Source organism: Sprattus sprattus (assembly GCF_963457725.1).
Source record: "Sprattus sprattus genome assembly, chromosome: 3".
NCBI classification, from domain to species: domain Eukaryota; kingdom Metazoa; phylum Chordata; class Actinopteri; order Clupeiformes; family Clupeidae; genus Sprattus; species Sprattus sprattus.
The window spans coordinates 31,022,842-31,041,343 of NC_137922.1; the positions used below are offsets into that span (position 1 = coordinate 31,022,842).

At 41.5% G+C, this 18,502-nt stretch overlaps 1 protein-coding gene across 3 annotated transcripts in view; it reads right to left on the bottom strand.

Annotated features, from left to right (window-relative positions):
- Positions 1–1,547: 1,547 nt before the first annotated feature.
- spata20 (spermatogenesis associated 20) overlaps positions 1,548–18,502 on the bottom strand; it is a 62,574-nt gene continuing 45,619 nt past the window's right edge. For all 3 annotated transcript variants that reach the window (XM_080834060.1, XM_080834059.1, XM_080834061.1), the window contains 3 exons: positions 13,080–13,279; positions 12,421–12,501; positions 1,548–2,165 (listed from right to left, as the gene is read on the bottom strand). In XM_080834060.1, coding sequence (XP_080690186.1) covers positions 1,995–2,165; positions 12,421–12,501; positions 13,080–13,279 — 452 coding nt within the window. In that variant the 3' untranslated portion in view covers positions 1,548–1,994. The remainder of the gene's footprint in view (positions 2,166–12,420; positions 12,502–13,079; positions 13,280–18,502) is intronic.

Genomic DNA, 18,502 nt, shown 5'->3' on the forward strand with positions numbered 1-18,502 from the left:
GTTGGATTGTCAGGAACATGACATAGGACTTAAGCATTGGTAACACAAAAAGCAATAGAAGTATTGCATAGTTTTATTTACTGGTGCTGATGAATTGTAATGTTTGTTATTTAAAAAAAAGAAGATGTTAGTACCCTAGATCATGGATGTAGGTTTAAATTTGGCTGTGTGAAGTTTAATTTGTTGTTAGTTTAGGTCATCTTTGGATTTTTCTTTTTGTTGAGGTTTAGTTTAGAAGTGCTATACACATTTCAAATGTAATATTATTTTGTAAATTATTTCATTTGAATATCTAGCAAATGTACAGTGTTAATGCATCACAAATGAATCTATTGATTTCATTTCAGTTTCACTTTTGTTGATAATATTGAAATGTCCAAACCAGAGACCAGCATTGTGAGCTGAGTCTATCACTACTCCCCTCTCAGCTACTATCTGATCCCATTCTAAAAACTATATTAAAGTTACTCTACTCAAAAAGGTGCTATCCCATTTAACACTGATGTTCGTTTCACTCATCAGGGTTATTCAGCCACTCTTTTAACATGAAGAGTTTAATTCAGTTAGATTTAATTCATGTATAGGTCATTGTCTTAAGGCACTTTACACCATCGGCACAGATGTACCTGACCTGGATAAGGTACTTATTTGAACCAGAAAACAGCTCTGAAAGAGGTCCTAAAGGGAAGGTTGCTAAAACAGCCTAAAGGTGCCTGCCCCCCTAAAGCGGTCTGCGAGTTCCTGCAGTGGTAAAGCACCTATAGAGTTATTTGGGTCATTTTCACTTCATCCTCAATATCAATACCCCGTACAAAATCTCTTCAAATTGAGATAATGAGTTTTATGTTTGTCCGTCGGTCCTCACCTTCTTTGTCCTCCACACGCTGTCCTCCACACCACTGTCTTTTCCCTCGATCTTCCACACCGCTGTCTTTTCCCTCTGTATTCACACCATGGTGAGTTCTCTTTCTTCTCTTTAGCACACGTGTTGTTCCTCTACTATCTCTTTCTCTGTTAATCTACCACCCTTGGTTCCTCTCCTCTTCACAGAGGGCTGGTGGGCTGCTCCAGCTGTGGGCTGCTAAGCCTCTCTGGTGACCTTATTACAGAGGGAGAGGGGACAGGGAGCAAGCATGAGAACAGACACGCAGACCTTTACTGTAAGCTGTAATGACCTCCTGGGGGACCAGGAATATCCCAGACCTTCAGTTCTCAGGAGGAACCTGGGGATGAGACAGGCCGTGAGGACCATGTTCCTCTTCAACAGACTAGAGGTCTGGCACAAACAAGATATTCTTGAAAAAAGCACCTCTATTTCAGTCTGAATACTGTGACAAAGTCACTGTTGTCTGCTTACAACACAATGTTGTCTGTCATGTCATCCTACATGGCTCACATGTTCATTTCGAATAGAATAAATTATTACCATTGTCATTATTTTTCATTACCAATGTAAACCATTTACAAGGCAAGCCTTTAGACCAAAAAAAAAGCAAAATACAAAAAGTTACTAATCAATACATCTTTATTTCAGCTTAAGTTGTCCATACAGTTTACTATATTTCACATTTTATTTCATTCAAGATCAAGAGGACCTATCAATTTCTTGTTCACAGTCTAAAGTGGTTATTGTAGACATTGTCATGTTATTGAGACACGACCTACCTACATGCCCAAGGTGGTCCCATGTGGCCTATGTCCTCAGTGTTTAAGGACTATCACATGACTGAGACTAATGTTACTCTGAAAGGATTAGTTGGGTTAAGATCACCCTGCCCTACCTTACTGCAATGCCTGGCACTAACAGTTATTCAGCCATTGTCTCCAGTGTCAATTCAACTTTCTCTGGGAAACAATCCAAAAGTATCTCAAGATGACTATGCCGGTTACATTTTAATTAGATAACTCCCTAAATGACCCAAGAGGTCCTTTTGACAGCATTAGCAGGTGCTCAGGCTTGTGCGTATCCAACTCTGCATATGCGGGGGTAGTTCTCACTCCAGCAGCAGCCTACGGAGTTCCTGTGGGCAGGTGACAGGCAGGGCACAGGAGAAGTTCTGGCAGACGAAGGCGGTGGCTCTACCTTCAAGCGGACGCAGTGAAGAGAGGACGGGGAGGCGCTGGTGAAGGAATCCATCTGTGTCACTATCTACCACTAACAGCACCTGTGGGGTTCACAGAAAAGGGAGGATAGAGGAAAGGGAAAGATAGAGAGAAGAGTAAAAATAGGTAGGAAAGTGCAAGTGTAAGACAGGGAGGGATTAGCCAAGGATAAGACACAGAGAGAGAATCACTGAAGCAGTGCTAATTGCACACAAATAAACACTGCAGTGGGTTTTGGGGAAATGGAACATATAAAACATCAGTCTGTGGTGCATGACGTCTATGACTACACAAGCCTACACACTACAGAAATACACAGCAGGCATTCAAAGCCATCAATCTAAGTTCAAGTTAAAAGCTGACGTTCCCTGCTAAATAAATGATAATGAATAGTTTGGGGGCATTTTATTACACTGTCCACTTTCAGCAAAAATGAAACTAATGGCGTTTGTTGTTTTCCAACCACATCACGTTTAACCAAGCATCAACCATCTCTTTAAACGCCTCTCTCATAAAGCCTTGGCGGTCTCTGTCACAGTTTGAGAAATATTGGTCACACACACAAACATACACACAAACACAAACACACAAACACACACACACACACACACACACACACACACACACACACACACACCTTTATGGACAGTAAAAAGAAGAAATCTCAGGTATAAAGGATTTTACAGATGTTTCATCATCCATGTTTCATTACTGATGGGAACACTTACATTTTCTACATAATGATAAAAGTGACGGTTGGAACATGTTTTTCTGGTTTCAGAATCCCCTCATTGACTGTGACAGAGGAAGACTGCAGACTTCTGCATCACTGCATGACTCTCGCCACCTGAGGCTACGACCTCTCAGATATGAGGACATCACTCCGCTCTACTTAGAGAGCGCCGACACACAGACGAGCACGACCAGCAGGCTGACTGGGGTCACAGTGGTGAGGTTTCTCCTCGCGGGTCTCAAAGGACCTAACAGACAAAAACATGCTGCTTCAATCAGCAGGAGCTGGAATCCCTATTCTTTCACTGACAAGCTCACACTCTTGAGTCTGTCTCTCTCTGTCTCTCTTTGACACACACACACACACACACACACACACACACACACACACACACACACACACACACACACACACACACACACACACACACACACAGACACACACACACACACACACACACCCTTCCATCCGCACCCTGCTCAGTCTATGTTCACACTTTCACACATGAATGTAAGCAGACATACAGACAACTCCCAAAATACACACACAACTAAATTTGATTAGTCCAGGGAATTTTAAGTGACTCGCTCACTCACTGCGTTGAAGAAAACTTCCAGCAGAGAACATTAGGTTGTCAGCACACTCAGGAAGAGCACGGAGCCATTACTCATTCAATTATCTGGGCTGAGTTTATTTGGGTGTGTGTGTGAGGAATGGGACATGTCAACATCATTGTGTTCCATATCAGTATTAACTTTGGATTAAATATGATGGATGCTAACGTAGGGTCACATAGAGCTAAACAGCTCATTTACTCATACGTCAATTATTCATGCATGAAATTACAACTCAATTCCCAGTTGGAAACATACTAGTTTGGTTAACACTAGATCTGCCACTACAGCCTAGAGCAGAAGGCAGCACACTGTCTTACAGCACCTAATACAACTGCCTTCATACAGGGCCGAGTCCGAATATAGTGTGTGGTATATAATACATAAAATATGAGCTCTAGGTTATGAATACAGAGTGAAAACTGAAGTCCGACATCAAACTAAAGCACAGCAGGGGCAGATGGAGAGGGGAATAATCACACTCGTGTTCGGACCAACTGTGAAAACGGCCTAACATTACTTCAATAAGATTGAGCAGAGCTTTACTCTCAGGCGATATTTAACTTAGGCAATTAGCAGCCACCATCAGAATCTCAAAAAAGGAATTCTCAGAATCTCATGGTGGAGCAGTGTATTTCCACAACGCTCCTGTTACTCTCCAGCTTACTGACTCACACCTACGAGCACAATTGGAGAGTTATTTGCTAAATTCATGTATATGTTGTTTGATTTTAAGGATCACAGGCTGTAAAATAAATTAATAAATAAATGAATGTGCATGAGATTGAATTAAAATCCAAAGCAAATTCGTGCACAGCTCATTCCCCACAATTAAACCAAGTGCCCCATAACATAGAAACAGATGATTCTGTAATTGGATGCAAATTAGAAAACATTTGGTTGTCTCTGTGTTTAATGAAGCATGGAGAATACATACTCTGTTTCGTTCACCCGGGTTCCTTTTTGCACGTTCACATAAACTGCCTTCAGAAAAAAACCTATTTTCTCATGATTTCACATGCAGGAGGTTATATGAACACAGTTATATGTGAGAGAGGGAATTCTCCCAATCTGGCTCATACCTATAATAGTGCTCTCAGGACCAAAACATGTAGTGACCACACGTCAAGTGCCCCCTTCGCACCACTACACCAAAAAAAAAAGTGAGGCCAGGTATGAAAACTACTGCAGCAGTGAAGACCACTGATTTACACACACCTGTATTAAATGCCAAGCTACCAGACTCTCTATACTATACTATGTCTAACAGAGACTTAAAGCATATGAAATAATACTTTACATAGGTCTACAGTATATAAAAATGCCAAACCACTATACACAGAACAGCATCACCATTCATTAGCCTTGGTTCGGTAGCCTTGAGTTAAACTAACATCATTGTAGCTTACTTCACTGTTGCTGCTAGTTTCAGATTTCAATTTCTGCTCAAATTTGCAGACATGCATTTCAGGCATGTTTTACCAATGCTTAATTTCTATCCAACCTTTGGATTGTCAGTTTTCTTTTCATGCTGAGGTTTGAATTTAAAAGTCCTTCTTCTAGTACTAAGAGTTTGGTTAGTGTAAGTAACAAACGCAACAATTCAAATCTAAATCATTGATATTAACCCAATCGGGAGGGCCCTTTGTTACATTATAATACAATTAAAACAACCAACAGTTTCAAACTATCTTCTGCATTAAAAACAAATGTTTTTGAATATATAAATTAACTTCAGATGCATTGGTGGCCCCTAGTGGTTGACACCCTTGGGTGCTCATTCGGTACCACATATGGTAGTTCCGGGCGCGAGTGCTCTGAATAACTCAATACAATTTTAAGCTTTTTCATTATTGGATTCGATTTAGGGTTTTCTACATCATTTCAATAAAATTGGACTGTTGGTGTACGTGTATTCGTCAAAGATAAAGAAATGTAAAAAAAAGAATTAACATTACAAAGATGGAAACTACACTTGCTAAATTAAATTGAGATATTGTTATTTTTCTTATCATGTCATGAGTCGCTAATGGGAATTTCTGTGGTGTAAAACGCATTGACATGCATAGAAAAGCAGCCATGCATGGGTTTACAGTCCATATAGAAAAGCAGCCATGCATGGGTTTACAGTCCATATAGAAAAGCAGACATGCATGGTTTTACAGTCCATATAGAAAAGCAGACATGCTAGTTTTTCGTAACTACATACGGAGCAGGTCCACTTCCACAGAGTCTGCTAGGTTTCTACTGTAGCCCAGAACAGACAAACTAAAACACTGGCACTTAAGAGTTTCACATGTTTATTAGGACTGGGCAGTTTATTGAATATATTTGAATGTGAGTTATAGGATGAGATTATATCGGTTCTACAAATTTAGTTTGATGTTGATGTTTCTTCTGTAAAGCCGTGCCAGTGTTTGCTCCTCTCTCGCTCTCTCTCTCTCTCTCCTCACTCAACCCTGCCCCTAGCATCTGCACAAGTCCCTCTAGACCCCATAGTGGCCAGCAACGGCACTTCTATGTTTTATTGTGGCAGCTGCCGCGGGCCAGAATGTTTTCATGAGTGTAAGAGTTGTAAATGGTATTGACTAATACTTATTCACCTACTTCTTCAGACCCTTGTCTTTTAAGTATGTAGACAATACATATTGTGACTATACAACTATTATGATACATTTTCATGTTTGTACACAGTCCTGGTGTTACCTCTGTCAGTCATCTATATGAACAGAGTGGAGGCTCCGTTTGGTGTTGAACAATGTTTGGACAGCCAGCTAGTCCAGCCACGTCTGTGAACCATTCGCCATTTGTTTTGTATTGTATTGTGTTTGTTTTGTATTGTGTTGTAATGTATATTATGTGTAAGCACATTGAGAGTCAGTTCACCAGGTCAAATTCCTTGTTTGTTCAAACTTACTTGGCCAATAAAATCTGGTTCTGATTCTGATCTGATTCAATAGTTTATCTTTTGATACGTTTTCCAAGCCAACTTGAGCCAACTTCACGAGCTGAATCTTTCTAAAACTTCTTTAAAAAGAACAGACAACAATAACCCTACTTGCTAAGATAACTTAATGATTGTGAAAGAAAATCTCTGGTTTCATCCAAGGCTCTTGTAGTGTTGGTGTTGGTGGAAGTGGTGTTTATTGTGAGCAATACAGGTTAGTGGTTGCATAATATCTGCAAAACTAAAGCAATTGTCATTTCAGCTGTCTGAGAAGCAAAATGATTCTTTACCTCTTTTCCCTCCATATTCAATCAGATCCTCTGCTGTCTCTTTCCCTTTTCCAGGATTTGCTGTTTTTTCCACAAAATCTTTAGTCAGCAATGTCCACACTTCCCTGCAAAGGGAATTGCACCTCAAAGATGAATAAACAAAAAGGTTCTGGAAATATCTATTGGTTTAAAGTGTATAGATAGACAAAGAGATAAATGCATGGGTAGAGAACTGCTTGGCCACGGGCAGATACTAACCAGAAAGCTATTAAGTGTTTTTTCATCCATAATTCCCCATGGCCATCATATAAAATCCCAACACGGCATGAGCTAGGTTCCCATAAGGTTTCTAATTCAACAGACCTCTAGGGAAGAGCTATGCGCTGAGTGGCCTTCCCTCTCTCTATATATATACTTGGCTCACTAGTGTCTCATTCTTGCATCCCAGATGGGAGGGAGGATTCATAAAGAAGAAGTGAGAGGCCTCTTGCATCAGATCTACTACTTGCCAATGTCTGCTGCATGTCTGCCTATGTCTGCTGCATGTCTGTCTATGTCTGCTGCATGTCTGCCTATGTCTGCTGCATGTCTGCCTATGTCTGCTGCATGTCTGTCTATGTCTGCCTATGTCTGCTTCATGTCTGCCTATGTCTGCTGCCTATGTCTGCAGCATGTCTGCCTATGTCTGCTGCACGACTACTGCACGTCTGCCTATGTCTGCTGCATGTCTGCCTATGTCTGCTGCATGTCTGCCTATGTATGTTGCATGTCTGCCTTTGTCTGCCTATGTCTGCTGCATGTCTGCTGCATGTTTGCCCATGTATGCTGCATGCCTGCTGCACATCTGCCTATGTCTGCTGCATGTCTGCCTATATCTGCTGCATGTCTGCCTATGTCTGCTGCATGTCTGTCTATGTCTGCTGCATGTCTGCCTATGTCTGCTGCATGTCTGCCTATGTCTGCTGCATGTCTGCCTATGTCTGCTGCATGTCTGCCTATGTCTGCTGCATGTCTGCCCATGTATGCTGCATGTCTGCTGCACGTCTGCCTATGTCTGCTGCATGTCTGCCTATGTCTGCTGCATGTCTGCCTATGTCTGCTGCATATGTCTGCTGCACGTCTGCCTATGTCTGCTGCATGTCTGCCTATGTCTGCTGCATGTCTGTCTATGTCTGCTGCATGTCTGCCTATGTCTGCTGCATGTCTGCTGCATGTCTGCCCATGTATGCTGCATGTCTGCTGCACGTCTGCCTATGTCTGCTGCATGTCTGCTGCATGTCTGCCTATGTCTGCTGCATGTCTGCCTATGTCTGCTGCATGTCTGCCTATGTCTGCTGCATGTCTGTCTATGTCTGAGGCATGACTGCCTTTGTCTGCTGCATGTCTGCTGCATGTACTTCATGCTAGAAGAGGTGGATATCAAGGGCAAGATTGTATAATTCTCTAAGCTTAAGCTCTGGCCATTCTTCGTATTGCAAAAGAAATCTCTGGAAAAAAGTAGGTGCAAGGCATTGCCTTGGCTCTTCTGCTTATGAGTGTGCATAGCATATAAATATAAGAAGCGCTTGTAAAGCGATGACACACCACCGCAGCACAAACAGTGACTTATCCACTCCGCAGGATGCACACGTTGTATTTTTTTTATTTTTCTCTTGTTAAATCTGCGTCTGATCACTAAATCAAAGGATGTAAAATAAATCACTGCCCTCTAACCACAGTTTGCAGCGCCTTTATAAAAGCATAAAGGCATGGACAAACCATCATGGAACTGCTGTCCAACAGAAAACAAAGTTTAGCGATATGTAAAGATAGTGATAGATACAAAACAAAAGGAAAGGTTGCTTTTAACAGGGCACAAGTAAGCAAAACCATCGATTGGATTTACCTCTATGTACGCATCAAACACATTACCTAGATTACACCTGCTTTTAATAGACAGGAAAATGTCACTGCATGACGTGTACTCTCCCCTCCAGTTTTAAAACATACAACAGAACATCTCCTTCCATGGTGTTTACCCCATCTCCCACTTTCCCTTCGGTCCTCCCATAAATGCATGCGCAGAAGTAGGAGAAGCACAGCTTGGCATTTTTTGGGCTTCTGCAGCTCTAGCCATGTGCTGTTGGGTCCTACATACCATGTGCTGTTGGGTCCTACATACCATGTGCTGTTGGGTCCTACATACCATGTGCTGTTGGGTCCTACATACCATGTGCTGTTGGGTCCACAATACCATGCCAAGATTTTCTGCACAGGTTGCACAGAAACAAGTGTCTACGTTCAATCCAAATGGTTTGAACGAAATCAATTATTACTGTATCTCACACTGATTAGATGTATGCTTTTGAGCTATAGCTGCAAAAGGAAGGTGTTTGATTGGTACCATAACTTATTTTTCACAAAAATGCTGTGCTTATCCAGGAATGACATGATATGGCACTGGCTCAAAATTAGGTCCAAAGAGGAATGACAACAAAACTAAAATAAACACATAAAAAAATTCAGCTAATCTACAAGTTACAGCTTTTTTTGTGAAATTTGGAGATTTGCAAAATGTTGCAAATGTCTGCCATTCTCTAGTAAAAAGGCTTTGTCTTCAGATGGGGAGGGGAGGCCAGTTGTGGTTATGTGAGCTGTCCCTTTTGCATAATCAGTGTGAGAAGTACATAACTATTAACTTTCGATACTACAACAGGGACATAAATGTTAGATAGTCATTAAATAAGCCATATGAATGGAGTACCTGAAACCTTTTGTGTTTATAGCATCCCCAAGGCAATAGAGAATCCCTATTAATAACCAAAGCATTTTGTCACTATGATTCACACATTGTGGCCCAAGTTCGAAACTATTTTTTGCTGGTTGATTTTTAGAAGAAAATGCAAATATGACATGCATACCACCTTAATATTATTGCAGCTGATCTTTGTGAACTATGTTTTGGAACCATTTTTGTGTTTCTGTGAGAACAGGGAGAGAGAGTAGCAGCTCCCCTGAGAGAGGAGAGAGAGAAAAAGAGTGATCTGCTCCCCTTAGAGTGGAGAGAGAAAAAGAAAGTTCTGTAGGTAACTTGGGGTCTTGTCCACCAGGTCAGGGGGTGTAGTTCAAGAGACATCAGGCTACAGTTAAAGTGATTGATTGGAGGAGAGGTACTCACCATTTATGAAATCCATCCCCCTTCTCACTATAGCCCCAAAGGGAGAGAACCCTGGACTCCCCTACCCCAGTGGTGTTTGGGTCCGGATTCCCCCATACAGTGGAGGAATCCAATTTACATAGATTGGACCAATTTAGCCCAATGGGCGGCCTTATACTGTATTTTGTGTGCCTCACTGTCTATTGAGGGGAGGAACAGATTGAACATGCTGGGAGAAAGCTGCAGCAAGGTACTTGTGAGATTTGTGACCACAGTTTGTAGGCTACTTGTTTATTTCTGGCTTTAGTTTTGTTCAGTTGGTAAATGTCTGTTTTGGGGTGGATGTCGCTTCCCCCCGTGTAAATAAATAGCTTTTTTGAATGAGCAAGCGGTGTGTGTTTCCCATCTGCAACGCCATTCCAACCAAGCACAAATCCCACATCATGCGGTGGCCGACTTGGGCCATCTTCACAGCAAGTCTTGATTAAATCACACGTACGTTCCTGATTAAATCAATGAATTCCAGGTGTACCAACACTTTTCTATTGAATGCCAGATCTTCCTGGCATTATGTGGTTTTAAATGTACACAGTTCCAAAATGACTTATACCCTCAAAAACCAGAGGTGGGTTGCTAATAATTACACTCAAATTCCTGAATTTGCCATCTGTTGACAGCACGACTCTTATAGTTTCAGGAATGAGGTTCGTATCTGCTGATCACTAATTTTAGCTTTGACTACACTACGCAAGTAGGTTAATCATCATAAGGATCATGTTAATTCCCATCAATGTTCCCAGCACTTTTCAAACCAAAATGCATGTTTGTAGCCTGTTTGCCTAGGCCTACTTATATGAGTATTGGTTATGCGAGAAATATGACTTCAACACGACCTAGTAGTAAACCATGCATTTCTGTGATCCCACAGTTTAAACACAGTAATGGTGAAAATGTTCACCCCTGGAACCCCAAATCATTTTCTTGCCACTAAACAAATAAATTAGGGGTGTAAAAAATAACCGATAAGTATCGATATCCGTTTTTAACGAGTAAGATTCAACTACATCAATGCGTGAAGTCCTGTATCGGTTTTAAAATTACATTAACCGGTCTTTGCCTGATTTAAAAGTTATGAATCCGTTCACAAGCGTTTGTCTCTCAGTTTTTTGCTGCGCAAAACACAGGCACTCGCTGACCTATTGCATTTGATCTCAGTCAGAACAATGACAGCCTGTCTTTGGCCAAAGCCCGCATAGCATAAACCAATCAGGCTGTATTCTCAGAAATAACGCCAAAACCTGAGAAAAGCCAAAACAGCTCCCAAAACAGCTCCCATTCATTTGAATGGCCAATGCTATGCTAGCTACGCTATGCATTTCAATAGCCAAATGCGATGCTAGCTACGCTATACATGTCAATGGCCAATGATAAGGTTAGCTTCTTCAGCCAAGGAAGATAAATCAATGTTGATTGCGTGTTTCTATAGACATCCTCGGATTTAAATAATTATAATAATAATAAATAGAGAATATTTGAATCATTAACAATTATGTTTAACACTTATAGTCATTGCTCCAAAACCGAGCCATGGTGATGTCCTAACATAAATAAAAGCCCTATATGAATACTGCAAATAGCAGTGGATATAACCATAGTGGAACAGAATGGACACATCTACATTCTGCAACAGTATCTCCACCTCTGCCCTGGTGAAATTAGGTCTGGGTTTACCGGTGCTTGCTTTGAAATTATTTTGATCAGTCTCTGAAGTAGCTTTTGCGTTGCATGTGGAGTCTGCACACGCTGCAATAGCATGCCCTTATAAGGAGCTGGGGGGGGGGGTTTCTGTATGCAAGTTCAGGTGCATGAGAAAGCACGTTCAATTAAACATTTCAACACATTTCCAGGCGTTCATGAATCCAGCGGAGATCTTTCTGAGGTTGGTATGAAGATATTTAATTATACACTTAAGAAAATGTTCGAGAATGAGGTCCATTGTTTCCTCACAACTCAGTGTTTTCAATTATTGAACTGCATCGAATCGAATCGCATGGAATCAAATCGAATCGTACTGAATCGTTTTGTATCAACATGCATCTTTTCTTGTATCGTATCGTGCCCATGTATCGAGATACGAATAGGATCGGCTTTGTCATGAGAGATTTACAACTCTAAAATAAATAAATACATTCTTTCTAGGCTATGTAGGCCAAACATTTAGGCTATGCTAACTGGCAATTGTAGCGGACATCTGTATCAGATGGGTACGTTTTTGACGCCACCACTGCTAGTCTTACATCCTGTTCAGGCAATCAACACGTTGTCATCTGTCTTCTTTCTGCTTTAGCGGTAGCAACATCATTAGACAAGTGACCAAATGGTTTGCTTAGGTTTTTCTACTGGCGTTTTTTTTCCGCGCAGACCTTTCTTTTTGCGAAGAACCCATTCATTTCTCCATAGGGATTTTTCTTTGGAACCAGGAAGGGTTAAAATGCTAAAAACTACAAACTTCAGGTCGACTGAAATACTCCATAAGTACGCTGCTGTTGGTGGCATCCAAGGCCTTCCTCTGAATTCTGTTCTTACCTTAAAAACTGAAAAGACTTGAGCAGACTTACTTTATGAGGCAGGAACAGGGAGTGGACACAGGCAATCAGGTTGGCCGTGTCCTCTGCATCAGGCTGGCCACAGATAACGATCTATTGGTAAAAAAGGAGTGGGTGAGTGTTGGAAAAAGGAGAGAGAGAGAGAGGGAAAGGGAAAGAGAGGGGCAGAAGAGGAGGTCAAGGCCGCCTGTGTTCTGTGGTAATGAGGTGAGCAGGTGTGCTTTGGAAGCATCTGCCCTCCGTCTGGACCTCAGCTTGTTATTCCCTCCTCCTACACGTATGCGCTACCTCTGCAGGTGAACACTGATGTGTCATGACAGGATTGTTTCTCTTGTTATTCCCTCTTATTACCTCCACACTAGTTCTGGGGTGAAAGGGAAATAAAGTTGGGAAAAGTAGTATTCTTATCACTGAAACTTGATTTGAACTTCTGTCGATAGTCGCCCACTCATGTCTCCATTTAATTACATGATGTATAATTTCGAGCTTGACTCCACACTGGCTATTTGGGATGATTTTACAAATAATACATGATAATGTATAACATTCACAAATAATTTGTTCAACTGAGTACAGTTTTGATACTTTAAGTAACAGTACAATAGTAAGTCCAGATACAAATCAGTCAACTCAATTTTCAAAGGAGAGGGGTTATAGGCAAAGCCACATACCTGCTTCAGGGAGTAGTGCAGAGCCATAAGGCCCCGAACCATGTCTGGCAAGGCAATAGGCACCCTCACCAGCCTATCAGAGAAGGCCGCCAACAGTCTCTGGCAGCGTTCCATCCAATCCTGCTTGCCTGTGAGCTGAGAGAGGCGGAGCAGGTTCAGGGCTGACACAGAGTTGGCACTGGGCTCTGCTCCATCCTGATCTGGAAGCAGCACATACATACATACTCTCATTCAGAGCAACACATCCTGATCTGGAAACAGCACATAGAGACATACTCTCATTCAGAGCAACACATCCTGATCTGGAAGCAGCACATACATACATACTCTCATTCAGAGCAACACATCCTGATCTGGAAACAGCACATAGAGACATACTCTCATTCAGAGCAACACATCCTGATCTGGAAACAGCACATAGAGACATACTTTCATTCAGAGCAACACATCCTGATCTGGAAACAGCACATAGAGACATACTTTCATTCAGAGCAACACATCCTGATCTGGAAACAGCACATAGAAACGTACTTTCATTCAGAGCAACACATCCTGATCTAGAAACAGCACATAGAGAGATACTCTCATTCAGAGCAACACATCCTGATCTGGAAACAGCACATAGAGACATACTCTCATTCAGAGCAACACATCCTGATCTGGAAACAGCACATAGAGACATACTCTTCACAGCAACCCATGGCACAAACTACAGCTAAGACGGATTACACCAAAATGTCTTACTTATGCAAGAGTGAGTTCCCATATTTAAAGAATTTAGGAGCTGCCTTGAAATCAACTTGACAAGAATTGTGGTGTGAAACGGGCTCATAGTGGCTTTGTGTACAGTCCAGTGAAAGATGGAACTGAATGCTGTGTACCTGAAGACTTCATATTACATGAATAGTGGGAGGTGTGGGTGATCCTTAGGCAACTAGGTAAACATACAGAGAAGAGGGGCTGGTTAGTTGGGGTGGATTCTTGGAATATTCTCATGAAAGATTCTGTATTGATGCTAAAATCAACATTGTATTTTGGATTTGTGGATCCAGAATTTGTGGACAAACGTTCAGAATCTTACTGGCGCAGTAAGATCATTCAGACATTCCACATGGAACTAATAAGCACACCAAAACCCCAGCAGCGTTGCATCATGTAAGGGATAATGTATAGAACGCAGGTCATTGTCGGGAAAATAAGCCCCGACAGGGCGAACAGCACCCCGACGCGAAAGCGGAGTGCTACTCAACATTTTAAAATTTTATAGCCAATTCACTGGCGTAAATACGTCCACTACAAATACGTATCATATTTTCATGGAGGTTACTACATGTAAACCAGCAGATACTAATTCCTGCATTCAAATAATATTATATGAAAGTTTGGATGAAATGGTCATTTATTATCACATAAGCATTTAATGATCACGGCAAACAATTACGCTGCACTGAACTGTAAGTAAAGTTTTAAAAAGTTAAAATAACTAAACCTGTAATTATTTCTTGTGAACGAATATCATTCACGTCTTACTAACCATAGACACTCGGAAGTGAACTAGGTTAATAAGTCCTTTCTGTTTCCTCTTCTGAGCCTATGCAGGTTACGTGAAAAAATATCCAGAGCCCAGTCAAAATGAACGAAACATTTCGGTTTTCTCTAGCTTCCCATGCTGAGCCTATGCAGATCACGTGAAAAATGATCCAAATACTTGTATCCGGCAGATGACCTAATCGTTCACCTCCCGACCGTCTTTGGATCAACGTTTCGTTCATCTGCCGGATATCGTTCAATGATTCGTTCTTTTGCCGGATATCAGTCTTTCGTTCAATGATTCGTTCTTTCGCCAACCGTGTCTTTGGATCTATGATTCGTTCATCTGCCGGATATGGGTATTTCGTTCAATGATTCGTTCTTTTGCCGGATCGTTCAATGATTCGTTCTTTTGCCGGATCGTTCAATGTTTCGTTCTTTTGCCAAACGTGTCTGTTTCGTTCAATGATTCGTTCTTTTGACAACCGTGTCTTTGGATCTATGATTCGTTCATCTGCCGGATATGGATCGTTGGATCCTTTTCCACGTGACCTGCATAGGCTCAGTACAGTCAGCTAGAGGAAACAGAAATGATTCGTTCTTTTTCCGACTGGGTCTCTTGGATACGGGTCTTTGGATCATTTTTACGTGACCTGCATTCAACAAATCATTTCTGTTTCCTTGGCTTAGCCAATGCAACAGTCCCAGTTGTCCCGATGCGCGGTCATGAACGAGAAAAAGAACGAATCTTTTTTTGAGAGGACTCGTTACTCTCGAGTCGTTGTAAGGATTCGTTCAAAATGAACGAATCGTTCACGAACGACACATCACTACTCCATTGATAAGTTATCGTACTACTTGCGGAGTGCTACGAAAGACGTGAATTAGAGGCAAAAAGGCCACTTTCCTTGACAGCGGTCATTAACTGCATAGCAACGGTCAGTTATCGGAAAATAGTTGACCGCAGAACGTTGGGAAACCCCATTCAAGTGAATGGAGCATTCTACAGCATTAAGAAGAGCCGTGTAATAATGTCAGCTAAGTGTCAGGCGAAAGCCAATTATAAATCAACATGTTAGTATGGTTACACGTATTTAAGACACACACCAATTGACAGTCTGCTTTGGTGCCAGTGTCGTGATACTCAATCAAAAAGACCAGCACACAGCCTGTTCAACCCTCACAAAACTGTTTCAACTACTGCCACAATTATCTTTCTCTGATATGTTTCTCTCTTCCATTAGTTTTTACTGTTATTGAAGCGTGCTGGGAGGTAGCGCGCTTCCATGTGTGTAATAGTTTGCCCCATAACGCTTTGGGATAATGCCTGAGACCTCTGTCCATCTCCATTGTTATGGGCTAGCTCGCCACATTGGTGTCAAAAGAGCGATGGCACTCCCTTGAACACCGAGCCATTGAGCACAACAGCTTTCACAACCGGGGCCGGTGTCGCGGGCTTGTGCCGATTGTGAGGTTTGTGGTGGTGCCGGGGGTGACTTATTACTATTATTATGATTATTATTATTGTTATTATTATTCCATCCGTGTTTCACTGATGTTTCATGCCTTAGTGTAGCCCCTCTTCTGTTGCTGTCTGTCATGTCTGTCTGCTGTGCTGTGGTCTGCTGTGTGTTCTTTGGCACTCCCGGGGCCGTGCTAATGGATGGGGCACAGGAGTTGCACTAATTATCTAACACGGTATCTCCTGGGGTCGTGTGGTGTATGGGGCACGGGACTTGCCTTTAAACCTGGATCTCTGTGTCTGCCTCCATTCTTCTGGGCTAGCTCGCGTCAATTATTTCTCTATTGTTACAATGCTAATAGGCATTGTATTTATATCGTTATAAAGCCTGTTTATTTACATTTACAATAATGTCCACTTGTAAGGATCATACATTTGTGGAATGAGCAGCACAGCTGATTATGTGGGTAGCGCCCAAGTTAAATTTGTGTTGGTATATTGTTTTGAGTTGTTAAGGTTTTTGAGGCTTTTTGGCCAACACTCAAAGTTCTGTATGTGGCGTAAATCTAACAATGCAAATGCCTCAAGATATTCCACCTATCCCATTCTAGTGTCCTTTCAGTTGTGCCATTTGCGTCAAATGTGTACAGTAATGCCCAGCTCATTGTTCTTTCAAATCAGTGCAAAATGTAAAGCCTTTTTATGGCTGTGAGGTATTTTGTTGTCATAACTCCCTCCCACAACCCCAAATATCTGTAAGACGAATTTCTTAACTGGACTAGGAGTCACATATTACATCAGATAGGGGAACTGACTCTGAACATTGCCAAGCATAACTCTTTTCCATAAAACTGCTTTAGTGGGTTTCTATGTCTTTGGTCCTTCACAAACATTTTGTATTTGGCCTTTTTATTTATTTCATTTTAGTATGCTCTTGCTAGTATAGATGTTCACCTCTCCCACGTCAAACTATACGCATTAAAAACATTACTTCAACAAACACACAAGACAAAAACAAGATTTCATTCTAGGCCGGGACACACTAAACAAAGCCCTCATACACTTCATTTTCAGAGTACACACACACACACTCTCACACACACACACACACACACACACACACACACACCACAAAGCCGTTTATCTCCTTCTTGCGGATGCCATGTTGTGAGAGCATGGCAGATGGAGGTTAAACACTGCCCGCTCCAGGGACAGGGACAGAGTGTGAAATCAGGGATGTGTGGCACTGTGGAGGTGTGTGTGTGTGTGTGTGTGTGTGTGTGTGTGTGTGAGTGTGTGTGTGTGTGTGTGTGGCACTGTGGAGGTTATTTGTCTTTCTGTGACAGCATAAAGGCTGGCCTCTGGTCTCTGCCTCTGTGTGGTAGTAGCAGTGTGGCGTCTGATCCAAGTCTACACTCTCATGCCCAGACCATAACAGACTATATAATGTCCCAGTCACTTTCCCAGGATGAGAAATCTTTCTTCTGTCTATTTTAGTTTGTCAAACAACAGCAGCGATGGCTTGCTTTTTCATTCTCTACCTCACATATCAATCATGTCAGTGCCGTCTGTCTTAGAGGTCAGCACGGTGTGCTGGGATTGGGTGAGCTTTAGCACAGCTGAACCAATTTGCAGGGAAAAGTTCTAATACTAGTTCTGTCATGACTTTAAATCTGGGTTTTTATGTTTAAGGCTAGCATGTTTTTTCAAGTACTTTTCATGACTGTAGTTTACATAAAAGAAGAAAAACTCTCTGTATAGGTTTGAAGCATAGATACTGACAGTTGAACTCCCCCTGCGGAAATAAAGCTGGTAAAAGATGCTCACCCTGTGGACTAAGCCCATTGTTAACTTGTTATAACTGCTATGAATGTGAGCAAGTCAACAATCACAGTCTTAGATGGAGAGTCTTGTTGCTGGAGACAAATACATACATCATAACTACGGTTGGTACACTTGAAATTCGTTCTCATAGGCTAGTTCTTTGTCTGATATCACATGTATGTTCACACATGCACACACATCTGAGACCGGATAAAGAAACACACACTCACATTCTTTCTGGCGTACACTAACACACACACAGTCTCCTACTCATTCAGGCACACACACTTCCTTTAAGTTCATTAGTTAGGTACATCTAGTTAGATTACATATCATGTGTTTTACTTCTGATCATTTTATAAATATTTGTTTTTGATTCTATATGCTGGTCTATTTAATGTTGCACAAGAGTGAATGCTATTCAGAACTCCTAAGACCTTCAAGCTTTACTAGCTATTGATGAGGTCATTTTGGTTGTAGTTTGTAATTTTATTAGTTAAAAATTGATAGAATAGTATATATTATTAGGATGATTTGTGATGATCTTTATTGACCACACTTTTTGTGGTGCTGCCATGTGTTCAATTTAAATTATCTTCTGTTGTGT